The following is a 26,614-nucleotide window of genomic DNA, read 5'->3' as shown; positions in this document are numbered from 1 at the left end:
CATACCTATAGACTTTAATGGGATTGTTCAAAAAAACACTATTGCTGTGCATATGGCTTTTTTGGGCCTTTTTGTAACCTTTTCTTGTCCACCAAATATGTCATGTGATGGCAGAGGGGGGAAAAAAGGTTCAGACCACAAAACACCTAAACTACAAAAAGATCATTCACACATAAAGACAAAAACAGCAGAAAAAACACACACAACCCCCCCCCCCCCCCCCCCCCCGCCCGCAAATACATGGAAGAAAAACAAAGATTGGGGGAGATTTAGCAAACATGGTGTAAAGTGAAATTGGCTCAGTTGCCCCTAGCAACCATTCAGATTCCACCCTTTAATTTTCTGATTGGTTGCTAGGGGCAACTGATCCAGTTTCACTTTACACCATGTTTGATAAATCTCCCCCTTCTGCAGAAGCATATAACAATACTTACCTATCTATCCCAGTTTTGAAACTACCAAAAATCCATATGTTTGGTGGGGTTTTGTGTTTCTGCTTTTCCTGGTTGAGCTGATGTACTCAATACTACAGGTTCCAGAATGCAATACTTTCTCTCAGCTGTTCCATCACAGTCCCCCCCCCCCCCCCCATGCGTATTCCCCGCCCAAAGCTGTCGCAGAACATCTAGGCTGTGTTCACACATTGCAGTTTCATTGTGTTACTGAATTATTTGCAGTACTTTATCATTTCATTGTAGTCCCACCCTCACAGTACACTGTATTCTCTACCTGTAATGCTGATACTGGAATAAAGCAAAGAACTTTTTAAATTACTTTTTTTTCTTTTCCTTTCCACACACATATTATGATCAAGCATCTTTTATCGTTGAAGTTGATTCCCACAATAAGGAAATTATCAGATACTTTCTTACATGGGATATACTGTTTATACCTTGTTTTTTGTGCAGGTCGGATTGGCAGTGCCGGCTCTTATCCTCTCTGCTGTTTAGCATTATCTATTTGTGTTACTGCATCATTTTTGTGTAGATACTGCAGTACTGCAATGACACTCCAACATGTGTGAACACAGCCCTAATTTCTCTGTAGACTTTTGCACAATCAGCGAAGTTGAAACACCTGCTTCTGGCCGGTCAGAGATGGTGAATCACGCCCTGCCCCCTGTCTGCATCATCTGCTTGGCCTCAGCAAACACACACAATGTGAGACAGAGGCATGGAAGATTTGTCTCCTAAGGGGGGAGAGCAACGGGAGCAGGAGACAATGTGGATTGGCACAGAGGCCATTTTTCTTCACTTCCTGGATTTCTATCAGCTACCAGTGTGGCAGAACCGAACAGATAAGGTAATACATTGTATAGACACATCTATATAACTTTTAATGTGCTTTTAATAGAGAACAAGTTTCCCTTATCCGGAGTTCACCTTTAAAGGGAAACTATCAACAGGTTTGGGCAAACAAACCTGCTGATATCTCCCTGCAGCCATGTACATCATCTTTCCGATGCCGGTCTACTTACCCTTGTCGGTCCTGCAGTTTTCTGGACCTTTAATTAAAAAAGAAATGTAAATGAGCTCATTAGGAGCACTGGGGGCGTTCCTCAGACCCCAATGTACTGTTCACTATAAATAATAATGTAAATTTGTATTAGACTAAAATTCACATTTACTAAAAAGCACATTAAACTAAGAGCAGCATTCACCATATACAGCTCTAGGCCATGTTCACACAACGTAAGTTCCACGGTAATCATGGCCGTTGTTGCAACGGCCGTGATTAGTACGGAACTTACATTGTGCTGAAGGCTGAGTGTATACGCATAGTAGGTAAGGGTCCCTAGCGGCGCCACAAGAAACTTACATGTCAGTTTTCTGCGGCCGCTATTCATTGAATAACGGCCGCAGAAAACCCTGTCAGTTCACACAATGGAGCCTGCGGCTCTGGCCGCACGCTCCATTGTGTGCAGTGGGGAATTCTGATGCGGGCGCACACAGATGCGCCCGCATCAGAATTCAGCGGCGCTAAAGATCATGTGGCCAGTACTGCAGTACCGGCCGTAGTGATCTTCTCTGAGACCGGCCGTTCTCATACAAAGTGTGGGCATAGCTTTACCGTGTACACATACAGCTCAGCTATATTTACATTACACATATAATATCCCTTTGGTGTTGTGCTGTGATATGCTGAGGGGTTGTGTTGCTGGGTGGTGAATTGACGCTGTGGACGCTCGCCATCATGTAGGAGGAAGATACATGGACACACTGACTTGAAAGCCTGGAAGATGTGGACAGTGAGCGGGAGACCCTCAAACATCACACCAACCCGACAGCAGGCACTAATAAATACAGGGGATGTCCTGCTGAGACTTTGGAGATACGTATAAGTCCTTATGGCTGACAGGAAACAGGTTAGGGAGTTGAAGATGGAGTCTGACGGGATTACTGAGGTGCTCTAGGAGAGCCACAGCTCCAACTGTCACTGACAAGACCGCACAGCCCTTCTGGGTAGAAGGTAGGCGGAGCTAGCTTTCCCCCGGCCAATCACTAGAGGGTGATAGGTTGCAGGGGAGGAGAACTGATCAAGCTCAACACTTGTGTCATTAAAGATTAATACATAACATATTAAATAAATGTAAGAGAGAAAGTAATATCACTACAAGAGAGCTAGGAAAGAGCAGCAAATACATAGGCCCTAATACAGACTGTCTAAGGTTGCCAATAGCAACAATACATCTCCAGATGCCTGACAATAAATACCTTTCTGGGCCATTACACACACACATACAGCTCAGCTACATGTACATTACACACATACAGCTCAGCTACATGTACATTACAAACATACAGCTCAGCTACATGTACATTACACACATACAGCTCAGCTACATGTACATTACACACATACAGCTCAGCTACATGTACATTACACATATATACAGCTCAGCTACATGTACATTACACATATACAGCTCAGCTACATGTACATTACACACATACAGCTCAGCTACATGTACATTACACACATACAGCTCAGGTACATGTACATTACACACATACAGCTCAGCTACATGTACATTACACACATACAGCTCAGCTACATGTACATTACACACATACAGCTCAGCTACATGTACATTACACACATACAGCTCAGCTACATGTACATTACACACATACAGCTCAGCTACATGTACATTACACACATACAGCTCAGCTACATGTACATTACACATATACAGCTCAGGTACATGTACATTACACACATACAGCTCAGCTACATGTACATTACACACATACAGCTCAGCTACATGTACATTACACACATACAGCTCCACTGTGTACATTACACACATACAGCTCAGCTACATGTACATTACACATATACAGCTCAGCTACATGTACATTACACACATACAGCTCAGCTACATGTACATTACACACATACAGCTCAGCTACATGTACATTACACATATACAGCTCAGCTACATGTACATTACACATATACAGCTCAGCTACATGTACATTACACATATATACAGCTCAGCTACATGTACATTACACATATACAGCTCAGCTACATGTACATTACACACATACAGCTCAGCTACATGTACATTACACACATACAGCTCAGCTACATGTACATTACACACATATACAGCTCAGCTACATGTACATTACACACATACAGCTCAGCTACAGGCATATATAACACACACACACAGCTCTGCTCCACACACATCACTTCAGCTCATCCAGCACAGCAGAGTCCTGCATACACTGAGCAGCAGCCCCTGATCATGTGACTCCTCCTCCATGTGACTGATCACATGACTGTGACATCATGGCAGGTCCTGGAAGCACAGGGGAAGCACACGGCTCCTGTACAGCTCTGCAGGCGGCTTCCTGACTTATCAGCTGCTGCTGGACTGTCCCGCCCGCTCCCTGCCCACAGTATGTACTAATGCTGGGTCACTGCTCACCTCTCTGCCCCGCCCCTTGCCTCCTGTACTTTTTCTTCCCATTCTTTATTATCCATTGTATTCTCTACTTTCTATTCATCTCTCCAGGATCCTCTGCTGATATCTTCTATATAAGAGACCGACCCATCAACCATGGAGAGAGACAGAGACAAGATGGCCGACAGGATAATAACCCTCACCCTACACATACTCTTCCTGCTTACTGGGGAGGTGAGGGATTCTGGGAGTGATGTCATCATGACATCATTCTTATCTATGGAATAACAGATGGATAGGACTGGGGAGGTGAGGGATTCTGGGAGTGATGTCATCATGACATCATTCTTATCTATGGAATAACAGATGGATAGGACTGGAGAGGTGAGGGATTCTGGGAGTGATGTCATCATGACATCATTCTTATCTATGGAATAACAGATGGATAGGACTGGAGAGGTGAGGGATTCTGGGAGTGATGTCATCATGACATCATTCTTATCTATGGAATAACAGATGGATAGGACTGGAGAGGTGAGGGATTCTGGGAGTGATGTCATCATGACATCATTCTTATCTATGGAATAACAGATGGATAGGACTGGGGAGGTGAGGGATTCTGGGAGTGATGTCATCATGACATCATTCTTATCTATGGAATAACAGATGGATAGGACTGGGGAGGTGAGGGATTCTGGGAGTGATGTCATCATGACATCATTCTTATCTATGGAATAACAGATGGATAGGACTGGAGAGGTGAGGGATTCTGGGAGTGATGTCATCATGACATCATTCTTATCTATGGAATATCAGATGGATAGGACTGGAGAGGTGAGGGATTCTGGGAATGGATGGAGTGATAGTAATGTGTCTCTCCATACACAGGATTACACAGTAGTGAAGAAGTCCTCTAGTGGGCGCTGTGGGGCCCCTGGGTGTGAAGGATGGGGAAGAACCCTGAGCCCAATCCCGGGGCCCCTGATACATGAGGAAATGGAGGAAGAGAAGATCCTAGAAGTCACCAACAAGATGGTGGAGCTGCTGAGTGGAGAGGTGAGACTGTGGCTGCTGGGAATGCTGGGACATTATACAGTAACACCACTGGAGGGGTGGGGGGGATGACTGTGTGATCATTGTGTGTGTCAGGTTCCTATAAGGTGTCAGGACGTGGCGGTCTATTTCTCCATGGAGGAGTGGGAGTATGTAGAAGGACACAAGGATCAGTACAAGGATGTGATGCTGGAGGATCAGCAGCCCCTCCCATCAGCAGGTAATAGACAGGACTATATACACACCTCCTCTCTGTATTATCTGGATGGAAAGAATGAATTCAGTCTCTGTATGTGTTCCCTCCAGTCAGATCCAGTAAGAGAACAGCACCAGAGAGATGTCCCCGTCCTCTTCTTCCACAGGATCAGGATCAGGTAGATGGAAATGTTCCCTATGATTTGTACATCCCACCTGACTTCTCCTACTGTCTGATGACTTTTACAATATTTCTCTCCATCTTATGAATCAGATTGAAGATGTAAACAATATTAATGGTCCAGAGACAGATGACAGCAGTGATGAGCAGTATAAGGAGGACATCACTACAGGGAAGGATCTGAACTCTATTAATGATAGAGACAAAACTTCAGAAGTAGAGACAAGTAAAAGAAGTAATGAGCAGGATATGATGGACATCACTACAAGGAAAAATATGAACCCTATTGATGTTACAGATATGAGGATGATGAAAGAAGAAAAGGAGACAGAGTACAGCAGTGATGAGCAGTATAAGGAGGATATCACTACAGGTAACCGCCCAGGTGAGTAGTGACCACTAAATGCAGAGAACAGTCACACATTCTCCTCAGTCACCGGCTGTAACTATTCTGTGTGGAATATTATAAGCTCTGTGTCCTGTCAGTTTTCCAGCTATATAATCATTCAGCCTAAATCCTAATATACAGCACAGTCCCAGCGGACAATATATCACTATCAGTCTCCTGCTGCTGCATCCATAGTGACTGTCCTCATTTTACAGCGCACCTGCTGCAAATATTTTTTTAAGAAATCAACAGGGAATGTGACCACAAGCAGTTATATAATTAAGAATTAATATAGTTAAATCAGCGTTATACATACAGCTGAACCGCGGTCCATGTTCCCTTTGTGGAGATATTGAGTCTTTTCTTTGCTCAAAAACGATCCCAAACACAAAATAGTGCGAAGCGAGCGCTAAAATTATAGAGTGCTTGTTACTAGAGTCGAGAATTTTTCAATGATCGAGTTTGTGACCCCTCATGACCTTTGACCATTATACTTAGTTTAGATGCAGGAAAGGCCTCTGAAAAGACCTCATGGCCCTTTATTCCCACCACTATTCAGCGTAGACTGTTTGGCCCTATATTCTCCCAATATATTATAGCTTATACAGAAACTGACGGCAACTCCAGAATAACAGACGTAATACTTTGCCCTTTGTGGCTGTGATGTCCCTCGTTCGGGGGGGGGGGGGGGGTGGGTAATCCAGAGAGCTGTTTGGAAGGCTCTGAACAAATACCAAGGACGTATGTAGCCAGAGGCCGGCCGGGTTGGTGACATCACTGCCCCACGTGACTTATGCAGAAAATAACAGAAAAGCTGTGATCTGCCCCCAGTCACGCCATGCTGGTTGGGGTCCAGCAGGTTATCGGTATGTAGGGGGTTAATAGTCCTATTTTTTATTTGAGAAGAGTTTCCATTACTTTTCCTACTACGGACGTCATCTCCCCGGCCTCCAGCTTCTAGATTCTTCTCCCTGACACTTCCTGTGGATGGGAAAAGATCTGATCATTCTTATTATGTTACATAAAAAAGAGTAACTTTCCATGTCTGCAATATGTTTAAGCTTCTATTACTGGGAAATAAGAGAAATGGTGTTTTCTCCTTTGCAGATGATTCTACCAGGAGCTCAGGGGGACATCAGATCTCCTCAGAGGATCATATCACACAAGATACATATGAGGAGCCGTCCACTATCCCAGATACACCCTCATGCTTCACCCACAAAAAATTTCTTACAGGGGAGAAGGCATTCTCATGTTCAGAATGTGGGAAATGTTTTACTAAGAAATCAAAACTAGTTATCCATCAAAGAAGACACAGAGGGGAGAAGCCATTTTCATGTTCAGATTGTGGGAAATGTTTTACTGACAAATCAAATCTTCTTCGCCATAAAAAAATTCACACAGGTGAGAAGCTATTTTCATGTTCGGAGTGTGGGAAATGTTTTACTCAGAGATCAGATCTTGTTACGCACAAGAGAACTCACACAGGGGAGAAGCCATTTTCATGTTTGGAATGTGGGAAATGTTATAATCAGAAATCATTTCTTGTTAGGCATAGGAGAACTCACACAGGGGAGAAGCCATTTTCATGTTCAGAATGTGGGAAATGTTTTACTATGAAATCAGAACTTGTTATCCATCGAAGAAATCACAGAGGGGAGAAGCCATTTTCATGTTCAGATTGTGGGAAATGTTTTATTGACAAAGCAAATCTTCTTCGCCATGAAAGAATTCACACAGGGGAGAAACCATTTTCATGTTCAGAGTGTGGAAAATGTTTTACTCAGCGATCCGTTCTTGTTGCGCATGGGAGAATTCACACAGGGGAGAAGCCATTTTTATGTTCGGAATGTGGGAAATTTTATCATCAGAAATCAGAACTTCTTAGGCATCAGAGAACCCACACAGGGGTGAAGCTATTTTCATGTTCGGAATGTGGGAAAGGTTTTACTCATAAATCAAATCTTGTTGACCATCAGAGAACTCACACAGGGGAGAAACCATTTTCATGTTCGGAGTGTGGGAAATGTTTTACTAAGCGATCAGTTCTTGTTGACCATCAGAGAACTCACACAGGGGAGAAGCCATTTTTATGTTCGGAATGTGGGAAATGTTTTATTCAGAGGTCAGTTCTAGCTTTGCATCAGAGAACTCACACAGGGGACAAGCCATTTTCATGTTCGGAATGTGGGAAATGTTTTACTCGGAGATCAGCTCTTGTTATGCATCAGAGAACCCACACGGGGAAGAAGCCATTTTCATGTTCGGAATGTGGGAAATGTTTTACTGATAAATCAAATCTTGTTGCCCACCAGAGAACTCACACAGGGGACAAGCCATTTTCATGTTCAGATTGTGGGAAATGTTTTAATTGGAAATCAAGTCTTTATCAACATCAAATAACTCACAAAAGGGAGAAGCCAATGTCTTGCTCACAATGATGTAAATGAATATAAAGAATTCAAAACAATTATGAAGGAAAATCTGCATTTTATAGTAAAATAGTCCAGTGTATAGTATTAGTAACTGTAGTCACTGCACTCACTGACAGCAGCTCCATGTGTACCTCTCTAACACTTGTCTGCTGGGACCTGTAGTCCTCTACCTGGTACAGGCCTCACAGACATCCTTTAAAAAAAAAAATTAAGGACTGTTTTTTAGCAAATTACATCCAGTGACTCACAGGAGGCGTCTTCTCTACACGAATTACAAGGGACGTTTTACTAGTCGAAGTTGTCAGTTTTTCCCTTTCCTCTCCATCTGGCTCAGCCCATCATGAAGACTTCTCCGGCCATGACTCGTCCCCACATGATCTGTCAGACAAACATTTTAGGCTCCTTGTTCCATCATCCCTCTGATCACCATATAATATATAGCTTTTATCTTTGCTGTGTCCCCATTATTAAGCACCTCTATTTTGTTCCCCCCAATATAGAAAAAGCCCCCTCTGTGTAGCATTCCCTCTATATAGAATAGACCCTCTGTGTAGCATCCCCCTTTATAGAATAGCCTAGCCCCCTCCCTCTATATAGAATAGCCCCTCTGTGTAGCATCCTCTCTATAAAGAATAGCCGCCTCTGTGTAGCATCCCCCATGAATTGCCCCCCTGCAGCATCCCCTCTTTATAGAATAGCCCCCCTGTATCCCCCAATTGCCCTGCTGTAGCATCCCCCATGAATAGCCCCCCTGTATCCCCCATGAATAGCCCACCCCTGTAGCATCCCCCTTGAATAGCCTCCCTGTATCACCCCCCAAAATAGCCCACCCCTGTATCCCCCATGAATAGCCTCCCTGTATCCCCCGTTAATAGCCCCCTCAGTAGCCTCCCCCATTATTAGCCCCCTTAGTAACCTCCCCCATTATTAGCCCCCTCAGTAGCCTCCCCCTATTATTAGCCCCCTCCATAGCCTTCCCCATTAATAGCCCCCCTTAAGCATCCCCATGAATGGCCCCCTCAGTAGTATCCCCCATTATTAGCCCCCTTTTAGCATCCCTATGAATGGCCCCCTGAGCAGTATCCCTCCCAAAAAGGTAATAAAAGTATACTCACCTGGCACCGCTCCCCAGCAGCATCTCTCTCCTCCTGGAGCTCGGGCTTCTCTCTTTTCCTGGCCGCTGCTCGCCGCTCCTCCGCACCAGCGTGCGTCCCGGAAGTGACGTCACGGGACTCTCTAGTAGACGTGCCTGCGCCAAAATGGAGGACATTTTAAAGGGACAGAGCGGCCTGAAATAGATCCGGTGGCCGGGGACCGTGCAGAGGTATGCGGCAGCAACATTATAATGGGGGCAATCGCCCTGGTCCCCGGGTGGTTGCCCAGATTGCCCTCATTATAATCTGCCTCTGGCAATGCACAGTCAGCAGGTGATGATTTTTAAACCTGCTGCTAATCGTTACATAGTTAATAGGGTTGAAAAAAGACACATGTCCATCAAGTTCAACCAAGGAGGGGATGGATACAGGGAAGGGGGAGGGGTGATATGTTCTATACATATGCATCTATATTATTTTGGTCTAAGAACTTGTCTAGCCCTGTTTTGAAGCCCTCTACTGTTTTTGCTGTGACCAGATCCTGTGGTAGACTGTTCCACAGATCACAGTTCTCATGGTAAAGAAGGCTTGTCGCCAGGGCCGGCCTTATGGTAGATGGCGCCCTGTGCGAAACTTTCTTTCGGCGCCCCCCCCCCTCCCCCGTTGATACCCCATAATATTGACATAGACTAAATCCCACAGCCTCCCACTCCTCCAGGCAACCCCCACAATCAAACCACAAATGTGGTGGGAGGCTGAAGGATTTAGATATGATCTAAACTAAATCCTACTACAATGAGCGCCACCTCTAAAGCGAAGCCCTCTAAACCACCCGACCCCTGATAAAGATACTAACCCGCGCACAGGAGGACAGGTGCCTCTGCGGCCGGCCGTGGCTTTCCTGATTGGTGCTCATGCAGACAATTGTACACAGGGGCGTAGCTAGTTGTTCAGTCTAGGGAGGGGTGAGCGAGTCTGAGTGGGCCCCTAACTGATTATGTTACCCACAGAGAACATAAGCAGGTTACCATGCCTATCTATCTAGTTGGGTGACCTCCATCATACTGACTACAAGATGCTGGGAAATCTGGGTGACTTCCATTATACTGAGTACTATACAAGATGCTGGAAAAGCTGAGCGACCTCCATTATACAAGATGCTAGGAAAGCTGGGTGACCTCCATATACTGACTACTATACAGGATGCTGGGAAAGCTGGGTGACCTCCATTATACTGACTACTATACAAGATGCTGGAAAAGCTGAGCGACCTCCATTATACAAGATGCTAGGAAAGCTGGGTGACCTCCTTTATACTGCGTACTATACAAGATGCTAGGAAAGCTGGGTGACCTCCATATACTGACTACTATACAAGATGCTGGAAAGTTGGGTGACCTCCATTATACTGACATACAGCATGCTGAAAAAGCTGGGTGACCTCCATTACACTGACATACAGGATGCTGGGAAAGCTGGGTGACCTCCATTACACTGACATACAGGATGCTGGGAAAGCTGGGTGACCCCCATAATACTGACTACGATAAATCATTGCCAATCACAAATACCATATAATTTTATTAGCCCAGGAAAGACTCCTTCCAGCCAGCAGCATATGGCAGTAGTATCAGTGCAGAGCACAGGCTGCTGCTGCTGGCTCTGGTTTGTAGCATGGACAGTGGTCTGTCCCAGCACACTGAGGGATGTGGCTGCTGCTGTCCCTAGGTTATTCTCACTTTAGGCCCACTCTCTCCTTTATCTCCCACTCCTAACCTGCTGCTTCTCAGCAGGATGATGAAGGCTCTCTGTGCACTCAGTGTCCCACTCGGGGGCGGGGCTTGTATACAGGGGGCGGAGCTTACCGGGACATACTCGGAACAGTAATTTACCGGGTCCCTGGTAAGCTCGGTGGGCGGGGAGCGTCTCCCTACTGGCTGCACATCTAACAGACATAGGAACCTCTAAGCTACATGTGCTGTGTGCCTGCTGGAGGGGCCTAAAGCAACCACCATGGGAGGAGGGGATGCGGCCAGCTAGAGGGGGCGTTCCCGCAGACAGCACATGTAAATGAGAGATTCCTATGTCTAAGTTGTATGTGCAGCTCTCTGTTTGCCAGAGCGCCCCCTAGCTGGCCAGGAGTGATGCGCCCTGTGCAATTGCTCAGGTCGCACACCCCAAAGGCCGGCCCTGCTTGTTGCCTCCGGAGATTGAACCTTTTTTTCTCCAGGCGGAGGCAGTGCCCCCTTGTCTCTCCAGGCGAAGGCAGTGCCCCCTTGTCCTTTGAGGGGGTTTTACCTGGAACATCTTTTCCCCATATTTCTTGTAGGGGCCATTTATATATTTAAATAAGTTAATCATATCTCCCTTATACATCTCTTCCTCAAACTAAACAAATGTAATTCTTTTAATCTCTCCTCATAACTAAGATGCTCCATTCCCCTTATTAGTTTAGTTGCCCGTCTTTGTACCCTCTCCAGCTCTAGAACATCCTTTTTATGAATCGGGTTCCAAAACTGGACGGCATACTCCAGATGGGGCCGCACCAAAGCTTTATAAAGCGGTAATATTATATCCCTGTCCCGCGAGTCCATGCCTGTTTTAATGCATGACAATATCTTGCTGGCCTTAGAAGCAGCTGACTGACATTGTGTGCTGTTCTGTAGTCTATTATCTACAGGTACACCCAGATCCTTCTCCATCAGCGACTCTCCCAGAGTAACTCCCCCCAGGACATATGATGCATGCGGGTTATTAGTACCCAGGTGCATAACTTTACATTTATCCACATTGAACCTCATTTGCCAAGTGGACGCCCAAACACTCAGTGTGTCTAAGTCATCCTGTAATATCTGCACATCCTCCATAGACTGTACTGTACTACAAAGCCTGTAACATCTGCACATCCTCCATAGACTGTACTGTACTACAAAGCCTGTAACATCTGCACATCCTCCATAGACTGTACTGTACTACAAAGCTTGGTGTCATCTGCAAAGATAAACATTGCTGTTATTTCCATTCTCAATATCATTAATAAACAAGTTAAACAGAAGAGGGCCCAGTACTGACCCTTGGGGTACACCACTTATTACCGGGGACCATTCGGAGTAGGAATCATTGACCACCACTCTCTGGGTACGATTATTAAGCCAGTTTTCAATCCAGTTACACATTAAACTTTCCAAACCGATAGACTTTAACTTACCCATCAGACGTCCATGAGGAACTGTGTCAAACGCTTTAGCAAAATCCAGATACACGATATCCACAGCCGCGCCGCCATCCAGGCTTCTACTTACCTCTTCATAGAAACATATTAGGTTGGTTTGACAGCTTCTCTCCTTAGTAAAACCATGCTGGTTATCACTTATAATACTATTAGCCACTACATATTCCTGGATGTAGTCCCTTATAAGCCCCTCACATAGTTTCCCCACAATGGACGTTAATCTTACGGGTCTATAGTTACCTGGGGAAGTTCGAGAGCCCTTTTTGAAGATCGGCATTACATTTGCCTTACGCCAGTCCCTCGGCACAATACCAGTAAGCAAAGAATCACGGAATATTTCATACAAGGGTATAGAAATTACAGAACTGAGTTCCCTAAGAACTCTGGGGTGTAATCCATCAGGCCCTGGAGCTTTGGTTACATTGAGTTTATTTAATTTATCTTGGACCATATCTATAGTAAACCAGTTCAGTACACTACATGTGTTAGCAGCACTGGCCCCACCCACCTCAGTACTGGCCCCACCCACCACAGCTCCATCCTCTTCTTTTGTATATACAGAACTGAAGAAGCCATTAAGTAACTCCGCTTTCTCCTGATCCCCAGTCAGGGCCGATTCTAGCTTTTCTGCCGCCTGAGGCGAAAACTGACAAAGCGCCCCCCCCCCCCCCCCCCCCCCCCCCTCAGAGCAATAGTCAGGGAGAGAAGATCCAGGACAGGCACAGTGCAGCATCGCAGTGTGTATGGGACAGCACTAGAGATAACAGTGTGTGCAGTGTGTATTGGACAGCACTATAGATAACAGTGTGCACCGTGCGGTGACCAGATTTTTTAACTGTTTGAGCCACTATGGGCCCCCTGGGAGCTTCAAAACAAACAACAATCTACAACTGCTGACCTCAGGAGCCAGAGAAGAGCCATAAAACAGGCTGCTCTGTTAACTCTTTCAGTACTGCAGAATGTAGAGTATTACTGTGCATCACTTACATTCTGCAATAAATGCAGAAAGAGTTAACAGCAGAGCAGAACATGACTTTTATGCCTCTTCTCCTGCTCTTGCACTATGCTGAGGTCAGCTCGGAGGTCGGCAGTGCAGAGAAGACGTAATGTAGCGTCCCCGCTGCTGTTAACTTTTTCTTTTCTACAGTGTGTAAGTGATGCAGAGTATAATAACTCTGCATTATTGAAAGGGTTAACAGCAGGAGACACTATATCTATATCTTATCTGATGTGAATACCTGTGAATACGAGACTTCCAGCCTCCTCAGCACTTCTCATGAGGCAACTGACTGGAAACACGGCTGGGCACTGAGCCGTAACTAGTTGTAATGATAAGGACACAGGACGCTGATGCCGCCCCCCTCAAGGGCTGTGTTATCTGCCGCCTGAGGCAAACACTTCACCTCGCCTCATGGCAGATACGGGCCTGTCCCCAGTTATTAATTCCCCGTCGCCATTATTTAGGGGTCCTACATGCTCTGACCTTGGTTTTTTTGCATTAATATATTTGAAGAATTTTGGGGTTTCTTTTGCTATCTATAGCTACCTGCCTTTCATTGTGAATTTTTGCTGCTTTTATTACATTTTTACAGGTTTTGTTGACTTCTTTGTAATGTTTAAAGGCTAAAGCTGACCCCTCTGATTTGTATTTTTTTGAATGCCCCTTTTTTCTCATTTATAGCCCTTCTAACCTCGGTTGTAAGCCATGTGGGATTGGATTTTAACCGTTTATATTTGTTACCCATAGGAATATATTTGGCAGTACAGTTATTTAATGTGGATTTGCAGATTTCCCATTTATTAGCTGTATCCGTATGTGACAGCAGCCGCTCCCAGTCTATGCACTAAAGTTCTACCCTAAACCCAGGAAAATTGGCCCTTTTTTTAAAATGTTTTTGCCCTCCCAACATGTTTTTATTTTTTTACACTTTAAGCTAAAAGTCACTATATTGTGGTCACTATTCCCCAGGTGTTCATGGACAGTGACATCCCCAACCAGCTCAGCGTTGTTAGAAATAACCAGATCCAACAAGGCATCACTTCTAGTTGGCTCCTCCACAAACTGGCCCAGAAAATTATCCTGCAGGAGGTTAAGAAATTCCCTTCTTTGTGGTTTTAGCTGAACCGTGACCCCAATCTATATCTGGGTAGTTGAGGTCCCCCATTATCACTACTGTCCCCTCCCGGGCAGCCCGCTCTATTTGTCTATTCAACTGACCATCTACCTCCTCAGTAATATTGGGGGGTCTATAGATTACACCAAGAATATTTTTTTCACTCTTTACCTCCCTCTGTAGTTCTACCCACAATGCTTCCACATCATCACAGTCATCGCCCACTATTGCATCTTTTACACTCACTTTAATATCATTTCTGACATACAGACATACCCCTCCTCCCCTTCTGCCCACCCGGTCCCTTCTGAACAACGCAAATCCCTGAATATTGACAGCCCAGTCATGTGAGGAGTCCAGCCATGTCTCAGTCACACCAACCACATCAATGGACTCCTCCAGAACCAAGGCCTCCAGCTCCCCCATCTTGCTGGCTAGACTTCTGGCATTAGTAACCATACACTTTATATTACCATCAAGTTTAACCGCTTCATTATAAGAAATAGGATTTATTACTGTGCTGTGGCTACAATCATCCCCACTGTTCATCTGCAACATATGGATCTCCCTATGCACTGCTCTTATCCTCCCCCCACAGGACCCTTCTCCCTATCCACTGCTCTTATCCTCCCCCCACAGGACCCTTCTCCTCCCACCTCAATGTTCTGTCCCCTCTCTAACCTATCTGCCACTATATTACATACTACATTGTCCTCCCTCCACATCCCTAGTTTAAAAACCCCTCCACCCCTTCTAGGATTCTCCCCCCCCAGCACAGCGGACCCCCTACCATTAAGGTGCAAATTATCTGTGGAAAACGGTTAGTGCCCCAATGAAAATTCAGCCCAGTTCTCTAAAAACCCAAACCCTTCTTCTCTACACCACGACTTGAGCCATGCATTTAACTCCCTAAGCTCCCGCTGTCTTTCCTGCGATGCGCATGGCACAGGCAGTATTCCAGAGAATACAACCTTGGAGGTCCTTCCCTTCAACTTAGCCCCTAGTTCTCTAAAATAATTTTTAATAGACCTCCACCTACCTTGTATCCTGTCATTGGTTCACACATGGACCACGACAGCTGGGTCATCCCCAGCCCCCCAAGTCATTTATCCACCCTTTCCACCACATGCCGAACCCTGGCACCAGGGAGACGGCAAACCATTCGGTTGAGGCGGTCTTGGCGACAAATTATTATATCCGTCTTCCTGGTTATAGAATCCCCTACAACCACTAACTGTCTAGGCCTACCTACAATACCATCCCGCCCACTACTAGTTGGACTGTTCCCCGGATGTTAGGGAGAACAGGTTCCAATAGAGCTGCCATTTCTGACACTGATGCCCTCGCATCATCACCTAACTTGGCAATTTTGCTTGGGTATACAGTAGAAGTGGCCTTCCTTTTCTTGGATCTCTTACTGGTCCCTCTAACTACATTAACCCGCTACTTACTTGGGCCTCCTGATCTATATCACCACCCTCCATCTCTACCCCACTAACTTCCTGCTCAGTGAGCCGAAGTTCCCTCTGAAGGTGGTTCATTTCTCAGTGTTGCAATATGCTTCTCCAGATCTCTAACTCGAGCTTCTAGATGGGCAACATGCTCACATCTGTCACAGCGGTACTCACCCTGGAACACCTGCTCCAGTTGTGCGTACATGCGGCAGACTGCGCACTGAATGAATCCTTCCATCTCGCTAGCCATCATCCTCAGTGCAACAAAAACAGTGAAAAAGAAAGAGATTTAGCACTTACCAGAACTTTTAACTCCTTCTTTTAACTCCTTTTTAAACTCCACTGATACCAACCACTTGTCAGCAACCACAGCAGTGAGCAAGCACGTTATGTTTATTACACGGGCGATATCTGCCTGATTGGGAAGATAATCGTTGCATGTAGTAAGGCCCAAAGACCTATAACATGTAATGAACATAACACTACACCTCAGCAGCTGTAGAACATCATAATACACCTCAGCTGCTGCAAAACCTCATACAGCTTGCCTGCCCACACTCACCTCCTGCGGGTCTCACCTCCATCCCCCGCATGCACATAGTATTGTTGTTACACTCGCACAGACAGCTCAGGCCTGTACACTTGGCATGAGCAAATTTACAGTAATGGTGGAGTGCTTCGCTACGCTCGGACGTCCGCTTGTCAGCTGGCTGCATTTGAGCTGTGCTCCGGATGTCTGGAAAATCTGGATAGAGTCCTGCGAAACTTCACCCAGGACTGTATCCCACTTTTCTAGGCACCCGGAGCAGAGCTCAAATGCAGCCGGCTTATAAGCCGACGGCCGAGTGTAGTGAAGCACTTCGCTACTACCATAAATTTGCTCATCCCTGATATACACTCAGACAGGCAGCTCATACATGCACGCTCATACAGGAAGGCGGGACTTCTGACAGCTGCTCCTGGCGCTCCACCGCTACCCTCAGATCTCCGTCCTCATGCAGCTCTTCCCTCAGGCTTCAGTAACCGCTGACCATACCACACACCTCAGCTGCTGAAGAACCCCATACTGGACCTCACCAGCCGTAGAACTCTATACTACACCTAAGCTACCGCAGAACCTCATACTACACCTCAGCTGCTGCAGAACCTCATACTACAACTGTCACGTCCGGGGCAGGGAAGAGTGAGCCCTATTCTGAACCCAGACCCCTGTCCCTACCTACTTGGACGACCTGCCCTAAACAGTAGTCCCCAACTGGGCGGCGTTCCCTACACTGGCTAAGTGCAGGAGGAGAAATGAAACAGTTACCAGTATGAAGGAAGCAAGGGCACAACAAAAACAGGAGAACTACAAGTCCCAGCAAACCTAAGCGTTAAGGCCAGAGTAGAAAAAAAAACCAATACCAACAAGCCAGGGCAAACCAGGAAGTCACGTCACACACAGAATCACAATCAAGAAGTACCACAAGTCCAAGCCAGAAGTCAATCAGAGAAAGCAGTCCAGGGAAACAAAGAACAAACCAAACAAGCAGAGTCAGAACCAGGAGGTCACGTCAAATCCGAATCAGAATCTAAAAGGCAAAATCCACAATATAGATGAAGAATCCAAACACAGAAAGAAGCACACAATAAACGCACGAGCCAGCCAAAAGACTTGATCACGGGCAAGGCGTGGAAGCCTCCACCTGTTTAAATCAGAGCAGGGAGGGAGTACGGAGGAAGCATCAGCTCTGATTGGATCGTCGTCTCTGTACTCTGACAGGCTCCCCACTTTCCAGCTGGTGTACTGAGAGAGCAGTGGACAGTGGCGTAGCCACCGTGGTCGCGGGGGTCGCCGCCGCGACCGGGCCCGCCACAAGGGGGGCCCGCGGGGCCCCCCGATCAATCACTCTTGTGACCGCAAGCATTGTTTTGCTTGCGGTCACAAGAGACTGGCTCCGTCTTTCCCCCGGCTTCTGCGCGGCTGCCGGGGGTGTCGCGTCTTACCCCCGGCAGCGCGCGCATCCCAGAACTCCCTGCGCGCCTTGGGCCCTGACTTCCTGTTTCCGGCGCGCAGGGAGTTCTGGGATGCGCGCGCTGCCGGGGATAAGACGCGACACCCCCGGCAGCCGCGCAGCAGCCGGGGACAGACCGAAGGCGAAGGAGTGAGGATCAACGTGGGAGCGCGATGTCAGGTGAGTTAAGTTTTGTTTTTTTATCAGCCTGTACGGGTGGGGGGAAAGGAGGGGGGCATCTATGAGGGTGGGGGGAAAGGAGGGGGGCATCTATGAGGGTGGGGGGAAAGAGGGGGGCCATCTATGAGGGTGGGGGGAAAGGAGGGGGCCATCTATGAGGGTGGGGGGAAAGGAGGGGGCCATCTATGAGGGTGGGGGGAAAGGAGGGGGCCATCTATGAGGGTGGGGGGAAGGAGGGGGCCATCTATGAGGGTGGGGGGGAAGGAGGGGGGCATTTATGAGGGTGGGGGGAAAGAGGGGGGCCATCTATGAGGGTGGGGGGAAAGAGGGGGGCCATCTATGAGGGTGGGGGGAAAGAGGGGGGCCATCTATGAGGGTGGGGGGAAAGGAGGGGGGCATCTATGAGGGTGGGGGGAAAGAGGGGGCCATCTATGAGGGTGGGGGGAAGGAGGGGGCCATCTATGAGGGTGGGGGGAAGGAGGGGGCCATCTATGAGGGTGGGGGGGAAGGAGGGGGCCATCTATGAGGGTGGGGGGGAAGGAGGGGGGCATCTATGAGGGTGGGGGGAAAGAGGGGGGCCATCTATGAGGGTGGGGGGGAAAGAGGGGGGCCATCTATGAGGGTGGGGGGGAAAGAGGGGGCCATCTATGAGGGTGGGGGGGAAAGAGGGGGGCCATCTATGAGGGTGGGGGGAAAGGAGGGGGGCATCTATGAGGGTGGGGGGAAAGAAGGGGGGCATCTATGAGGGTGGGGGGAAGGAGGGGGCCATCTATGAGGGTGGGGGGAAAGGAGGGGGCCATCTATGAGGGTGGGGGGAAGGAGGGGGACATCTATGAGGGTGGGGGGAAAGAGGGGGCCATCTATGAGGGTGGGGGGAAAGAGGGACCATCTATGAGGGTGGGGGGGAAGGAGGGGGGCATTTATGAGGGTGGGGGGAAAGAGGGGGGCCATCTATGAGGGTGGGGGGGAAAGAGGGGCCATCTATGAGGGTGGGGGGAAAGGAGGGGGGCATCTATGAGGGTGGGGGGGGGGGGAAAGGGGACCATCTATAAAGGGGGGGAAAGGGGACCATCTATAAGGGAGGGGGGGAAAGGGGACCATCTATAAGGGAGGGAGGAAGGGGACCATCTATAAAGGGGGGGAAAGGGGACCATCTATAAGGGAGGGGGGGGAAAGGGGACCATCTATAAGGGAGGGGGGGAAAGGGGACCATCTATAAGGGAGGGGGGGAAAGGGGACCATCTATAAGGGAGGAGGGGGGGAAGGGGACCATCTATAAGGGAGGGGGGGGGGAGAGGGAACCATCTATAAGGGAGGGTGGGGGGAGAGGGGGCCATTCATAAGGGAGGGTGGGGGGAGAGGGGACCATCCATAAGGGAGGGTGAGGAGAGAGGGGGCCATCTATAAGGGAGGGGGTAGAGGGGGCCATCTATAAGGGAGGGGGTAGAGGGGGCCATCTATAAGGGAGGGGGTAGAGGGGGGCATCTATTTGGGGGGGCAACATAGGGGGAGAGGGAATACACAGAGGGGGGCATATATTAGGAGGTCACATAGAGTCAGGCTACCCACTAAATGAGGGTGTAAAGGGGCCAATACAGATGTGCAGTGTGTAGAGAGATGAGGATGGTGACAGAGTGAGGAGACTAATATGTCTGTCTGGCAGATTCTGTGGATTCGTGGCTCGGAGAAGTTCTCATAACGGCCTAGGACGGATGGAGAAGAAGATGAAAAGGAAAGAACTCCGATCAGAAAAGACGTCTCCTGTGAGTCACCTGATATAACTGCACTGTAATGTATATGGTGTATAGAGCCTGTGTGGCGCTGGGGCCACCTCTATATGACTGGATGAGGTGATTTAGTATACTGGATTTGGTCAGTAACAATATGGTGGTGATGGTAGTGGTTGTGGTGTGGCAGTAATGTTTCCTCCCTATATACTGGTATTACTGGTAATATAGGTCTCAGTATACAGGATTTGGTCGGTAACAGTATGGCGGTAATAGGTAATATCTGTCTTGGTGTGTGTGTGTGTATATATATATATATATATATATATATATATATATATATATATATATATACAGTGGTACCTTGGTTTAAGAGTAACTTCGTTTAAGAGCGTTTTGGTTTAAGAGCTCACAGTTTTTCAAAATTGTGACTTGGTTTAAGAGCATTGCTTTGGTTTAAGAACTTCCTGTATTGGGTGGGAGCGCGAGTGGAGAAGGGGCATGGCCTGCATAGCGGGGTCTACAGCACTGTACTCTAAACACCTTCCAAATCATAGCAGATCCCCTTCAGGCTGGGGCTTACATCAGGGGACAGGACTGTGGGGGGGGGGGGGGTAATCTCTCCATAGCTGTAACCCCTCTCTCCCCAGACAGAGAGTGCTGCATGTATGTGACCACATCTGCCCTGCTCATTCCTTCATGCTCCCTGCAGTCTCTGTCAGCCCTTGTGTTTCCCATCCTCTCCATTACTGTACAGTACAGAATAATAAATATATTTGGGGTGTGGAACCAACTGTCTGCATTTACATGATTTCTTATAGGAAAATTTGCTTTGGTTTAAGAGTGGATTTGGATTACAAGCACGGTCCTGGAACGAATTATGCTCATAATCCAAGGCACCACTGTGTGTATATATATATATATATATATATATATATATATATATATATATATATACACACACACACAACAATAGCATCACTTGGTCGTGAAAGGAGGGGGGGGGGCCCAAGTTGGCCTCTCGCACCAGGGCCCAGGAGACATTAGCTACGCCCCTGGCAGTGGAGGCACCAGCAGGTATGTTCATAACAACACCTCAGCTGCTGCAGAACACCATACACACTTAAGCTGCTGCAGAACCTTATACTACACTTGAGCTGCTGCAGAACCCCATACATACTTTAGCTGCTGCAGATCTTCATACTACACCTCAGCTGCTGCCGAACCTCATAATACCTCAGCTGCTGTAGAACTTTGTCATAATATGCCTGAGCTGCTGCAGAACCTCATAATCCACATCTCAGCTGCTGCAGAACCTCATCATACACATCTCAGATGCTGCAGAACCTCATACTACACCTCAACTGCTGCTAAACCTCATCATACACCTCAGCTGCTGCAGAACCTCATACTAAACCTCAGCTGCTGCAAAACACATCTATATCATGTTCTCCTTACATATAGTAGATGCAGTGTAGTAGCCATAGGCAGTGTCTTGACATTTGGAAAGAAGGGGTTAACACACTGACAGCTTTTATCTTTATTATTCCTATCAGTGTCCTATCTCCCCATGCTGAGCTCCCCCTGCCCCAAGATGAACACTCTCTGAGCCTCTCCTCCACCCTCCTCCTGCAGGGAGCTGAGCCCCGGCTGCCCGGACTCCATATCAGATCAGTCACAGCCCCAGCAGGAGGAGGGAGAGAGAGTGGGGACCTGCTGAGGTCAGTGCTGGGCACAGGGCACCTTCTCTGGGGGCTCCAGAAGCATAACATCTGGCTCCCTCTTCAACTCCATGTGTGCTGTGAGCTGCGCATGTCAGCTCAGCTACATTATAGCAGACGGGACGGGACATTGCACATACACTATTGCAGATGACAGCCCCCAGTGCAGCACATTATTGGTAATTTTACAAAACACAAAACATAAATAAGTCTAACTATTTTTTCAGATATTAACCCCTTACAGTACAGAGACAAATTTTATGAATATGACCTGTGTCACTTTATTCATTAATAACTTCGGGATGCTTTTACCTATCCGGCTGATTCTGAGAGAGTTTTCTCGTGACATATTGTACTTCACATTTCTGGTAAATTGGAGTCGATACTTACAAAATAACAAAACAAAATAATGTGAAAAATTAAGAAAAAATGCATTTTTCCAACTTTGAAACTTTTCTGATTATACAGAAAATGGTTATGCCACATAAATTATATATTAAATAGCATTAGCAACATGTCTATATATCTTGTCTTTATATTAGCTGCTTTTATTAAACGATCTTTAATTTTTTAGACAATAGGAAGCTTAAAACATTAGCAGCTATTTTCCAAATTTTCAGTAAAATTTCAAAATCAGATATTTTTAGGGAACTGTTCAGATTTAGGCTATGTTTACACAACGTATAAGTACGGCTGTTGTAGCCATCGGCAACAACGGCCATACTTTATACGGAGTGGAACAATGCCTCTGCTTTAATGGAATCCCGGCCAGAGCGTATACACATCGTATATGCTCCCGCCGGGATCCCGTGCGGCGCTGCAAAGAACTGACATGTCAGTTTTCTGCGGCCACAGTGGAGAGAGACAGAGAGAAGATGTCCGAGAGGATAATAACCCTCACCCTACACATACTCTTCCTGCTTACTGGGGAGGTGAGGGATTCTGGGAGTGATGTCATCATGACATCATTCTTATCTATGGAATAACAGATGGATAGGACTGGAGAGGTGAGGGATTCTGGGAGTGATGTCATCATGACATCATTCTTATCTATGGAATAACAGATGATAGGACTGGAGAGGTGAGGGATTCTGGGAGTGATGTCATCATGACATCATTCTTATCTGGAATAACAGATGGATAGGACTGGAGAGGTGAGGGATTCTGGGAGTGATGTCATCATGACATCATTCTTATCTATGGAATAAGAGATGGATAGGACTGGAGAGGTGAGGGATTCTGGGAGTGATGTCATCATGACATCATTCTTATCTATGGAATAACAGATGGATAGGACTGGAGAGGTGAGGGATTCTGGGAATGGATGGAGTGATAGTAATGTGTCTCTCCATACACAGGATTACACAGTAGTGAAGAAGTCCTCTAGTGGGCGCTGTGGGGCCCCTGGGTGTGAAGGATGGGGAAGAACCCTGAGCCCAATCCCGGGGCCCCTGATACATGAGGAAATGGAGGAAGAAAAGATCCTAGAAGTCACCAACAAGATGGTGGAGCTGCTGAGTGGAGAGGTGAGACTGTGGCTGCTGGGAATGCTGGGACATTATACAGTAACACCACTGGAGGGGTGGGGGGGATGACTGTGTGATCATTGTGTGTGTCAGGTTCCTATAAGGTGTCAGGACGTGGCGGTCTATTTCTCCATGGAGGAGTGGGAGTATGTAGAAGGACACAAGGATCAGTACAAGGATGTGATGCTGGAGGATCAGCAGCCCCTCCCATCAGCAGGTAATAGACAGGACTATATACACACCTCCTCTCTGTATTATCTGGATGGAAAGAATGAATTCAGTCTCTGTATGTGTTCCCTCCAGTCAGATCCAGTAAGAGAACAGCACCAGAGAGATGTCCCCGTCCTCTTCTTCCACAGGATCAGGTAGATGGAGATGTTCCCTATGATCTGAAAATCCCACCTGACTTCTCCTACTGTCTGATGACTTCTACAATATTTCACTCACATATTTATATCTCTCACAGATGACAGCAGTGATGAGCAGTATAAGGAGGACATCACTACAGGTAACCGCCCAGGTGAGTAGTGACCACTGAATGCAGAGAACAGTCACACATTCTCCTCAGTCACCGGCTGTAACTATTCTGTGTGGAATATTATAAGCTCCGTGTCCTGTCAGTTTTCCAGCTATATAATCATTCAGCCTAAATTCTAATATACAGCACAGTGAACAATGCTTTACTCACAAAAAATATCTTATAAGGGAAAGGGCATTTTCATGTTCAGTATGTGGGAAATGTTTTACTAAGAAATCAAATCTTGTTAACCATCAAAAAATTCACACAGGGGAGAAGCCATTTTCATGTTCAGAATGTGGAAGATGTTTTAAAAGGAAATCAAAACTTCTTGACCATCACAGAATTCACAAAGAGAAGAAGCCATTGTCATGTTCAGAATGTGGGAATTGTTTTGCTTATAAATCAAATCTTCTTGACCATCAAAGAAGTCACACATGTGAGAAGCCATTTTCATGTTCAGAATGTGGAAAACGTTTTACTGACATCAAACCTTTTTTACCATCAAAGAATTCACACAGTGGAGAAGCCATGTTTATGTTTAGAATGTGGAAAATGTTTTAAAAGGAAATAAAAACTTGTTGAACATCAAAGAATTTATACAGGGGAGAACACCATTTTGTCATGATGTGAGACACATCTCTCCGCTACTTTTTCCTCCTACCTCCGAAGCCTCGTGTTTGAACTCTCCCATGCAAGCCTCCATGTCTCCTCCTGTCCGGGGCAGTGAAGATCACCTGAGAGATGGTAATTTAGGGAAGCTGGAGACCTAGGTCCTGGGGGTCCAGGACATCGGAGGCTGGTCTAGGTACATATCTTGGGCCTGGCTATGCCTTGGTCATTCAAATAACGGGAGTATGGAGTGTTGTAGGGGGTTTAGGTCTTCCCGACATCCGCTCGTGGAGCTCCGAGAGCATGTACTTATGGCTTGGATGCAGGATCACTAATTCTCCTCCGCCCCCCCCCCCCACACACACACACACAGTGTAAGCTGTGTAGCTGCCAAATAGCTCCTGTTGTGTCACTTTGTGTCAGTACAGGCTGTCCACAGCTCTCCTGGATTAAATTAACCCAGTGAGTCATCCGTCAGGTTATCCCAGGTGGCCTGTTCTAAAACAGTGTCTGGCAGCAGCATCCATAAATTCAATTGGCAATGACATTTGTGCTGCTGCCAGACACAGTTTAAAGTGTACCAGTCGTTCTACAAAACTTTTGACATGTCATAGAGACATATCAAAAGTTTTGATCGGTCTGGGTCTATACAAATCAGGAGATAGAGCAGGGAAAAAAAATAAAAAGAGTACAACTTTTTTATTTAGATTTAAAAAAATGTATTTATTTTTATTTAGCATATTTTTCCCGCTCTATCTTTCGATCGGTATGGGTCTAAGCACTCAGACCTGGACCGAACAAAATCTTTATATGCCACAAGAAAAAAAGACTGAAAAATTGGACTGCACCTCACAAACAATGCAAAATGATAGAAATTTTATTATACATAAATGCCGGGAACAAACAAAGACCATAAAAACAATTAAAAAATACCACCAAACCACCGGCCCCGATACGGCCAGGTGGCACCGACCATTGAAAAATGTATTAGGCGATGACCATACTCTTCATCAAGAAACGAATAAATAAATAAATAGGTATATAAATAAATATGTGAATAAACAACTATATTGAAACAGATAAATGTATACAATGACCAGACACAGTAATGATGACATCCCTGAGGAAGTCCATGTGACGGAACGCGTGGGATGTTTTCCCCTACCCACTGAGTGATGGCCATAGTGGTTGTATTACACTTACCCCCTCTTCTTTGCACTTTGCTTGCACTTGCACTTTGATTACTTGCATTGTTATGATGTATTTATTTATGTGATTTAGTGTGCTTTAGCACAGGGGATTTGGCACATTACTGTGTCTGGTCATTGTATGCATTTATCTGTTTCAATATAGTTGTTTATTCACATATTTATTTATATACCTATTTGTTTATTTATTTCTTGATGAAGAGTATGGTCATCGCCTAATACATTTTTCAGTGGTCTGGGTGCCACCTGGCCGTATCGGGGCCGGTGGTTTGGTGGTATTTTTAAATTGTTTTTATGGTCTTTGTTTGTTCCCGGCATTTATGTATAATAAAATTTCTATCATTTTGGAAAATAGGGGCATATTTTGGTCTGTTAGGACTTGCACTCATCCATTGATTGGCTCCCTGGTGCGAGTCCGTTTACTACATGAACAAAATGTTTGACACGTCTCCATGACATGTCAAAAGTTTTGTATAACGACAGGTACACTGTAAGAACGGGCTACCTGACAGGTGACTCATAGAGTAAACTTCACCTAGGAGAGCTGTGGACAGTGTTGGATCACTAGTATACAATGACACTATTAGTGTTGGTGAGATGCAGTAAAAATCAGCCAACAGGGAGACTAGACATTATTTACTCACAAAAAAGAACACCCGTTTTTGCGGTCCTTGCCAAAACCGTATCCTCTCTTTATTAAATTCCTGGATCACGTACAGGACACTGTTCTCTCTCTTCTGGCTGTTTGCTGCTTTTTCTTTTCTCTGAACCAGCTCCTATACTTCGGAGGTGGACCTGAGGGTGTAGGTCCTAACACAGGAGGGGTATCTGGTCTCTGACAGCATTCTCATCTTCCTCTCCAGCCGCTATACCGATGTCTCTCCTCTGTGCCAGTCACTGCACTGGTTACCCATCAAATCCAGAATCCACTTCAAGCTCCTCACCCTCACCCATAAAGCTCTCCACAACTCTGCCCCTCCATACATCTCCTCCCTCATCTCCACCTACCATCCTTCCCGTGCTCTGCGCTCTGCTATCTAACCTTAATATCTTCCATAATCAGAACC

General features: G+C 46.4%; 2 protein-coding genes across 3 annotated transcripts in view; both read left to right on the top strand.

Annotated features, from left to right (window-relative positions):
- Nucleotides 1–26,614, top strand: part of LOC138786728 (oocyte zinc finger protein XlCOF6-like) — a 622,195-nt gene that overhangs the window by 288,626 nt on the left and 306,955 nt on the right. The window lies entirely within an intron of this gene.
- Nucleotides 1–26,614, top strand: part of LOC138787570 (uncharacterized) — an 89,386-nt gene that overhangs the window by 10,494 nt on the left and 52,278 nt on the right. The window contains 7 exon segments of the mRNA XM_069964917.1: nt 4,661–4,972; nt 5,066–5,189; nt 5,276–5,343; nt 5,439–5,730; nt 6,841–8,172; nt 23,677–23,730; nt 23,939–24,247. Coding sequence (XP_069821018.1) covers nt 4,661–4,972; nt 5,066–5,189; nt 5,276–5,343; nt 5,439–5,730; nt 6,841–8,172; nt 23,677–23,730; nt 23,939–24,247 — 2,491 coding nt within the window.

Source organism: Dendropsophus ebraccatus, chromosome 3, assembly GCF_027789765.1.
Source record: "Dendropsophus ebraccatus isolate aDenEbr1 chromosome 3, aDenEbr1.pat, whole genome shotgun sequence".
Classification (NCBI taxonomy): Eukaryota; Metazoa; Chordata; class Amphibia; order Anura; family Hylidae; genus Dendropsophus; species Dendropsophus ebraccatus.
This window is presented reverse-complemented; position numbering and strand designations above follow the sequence as displayed.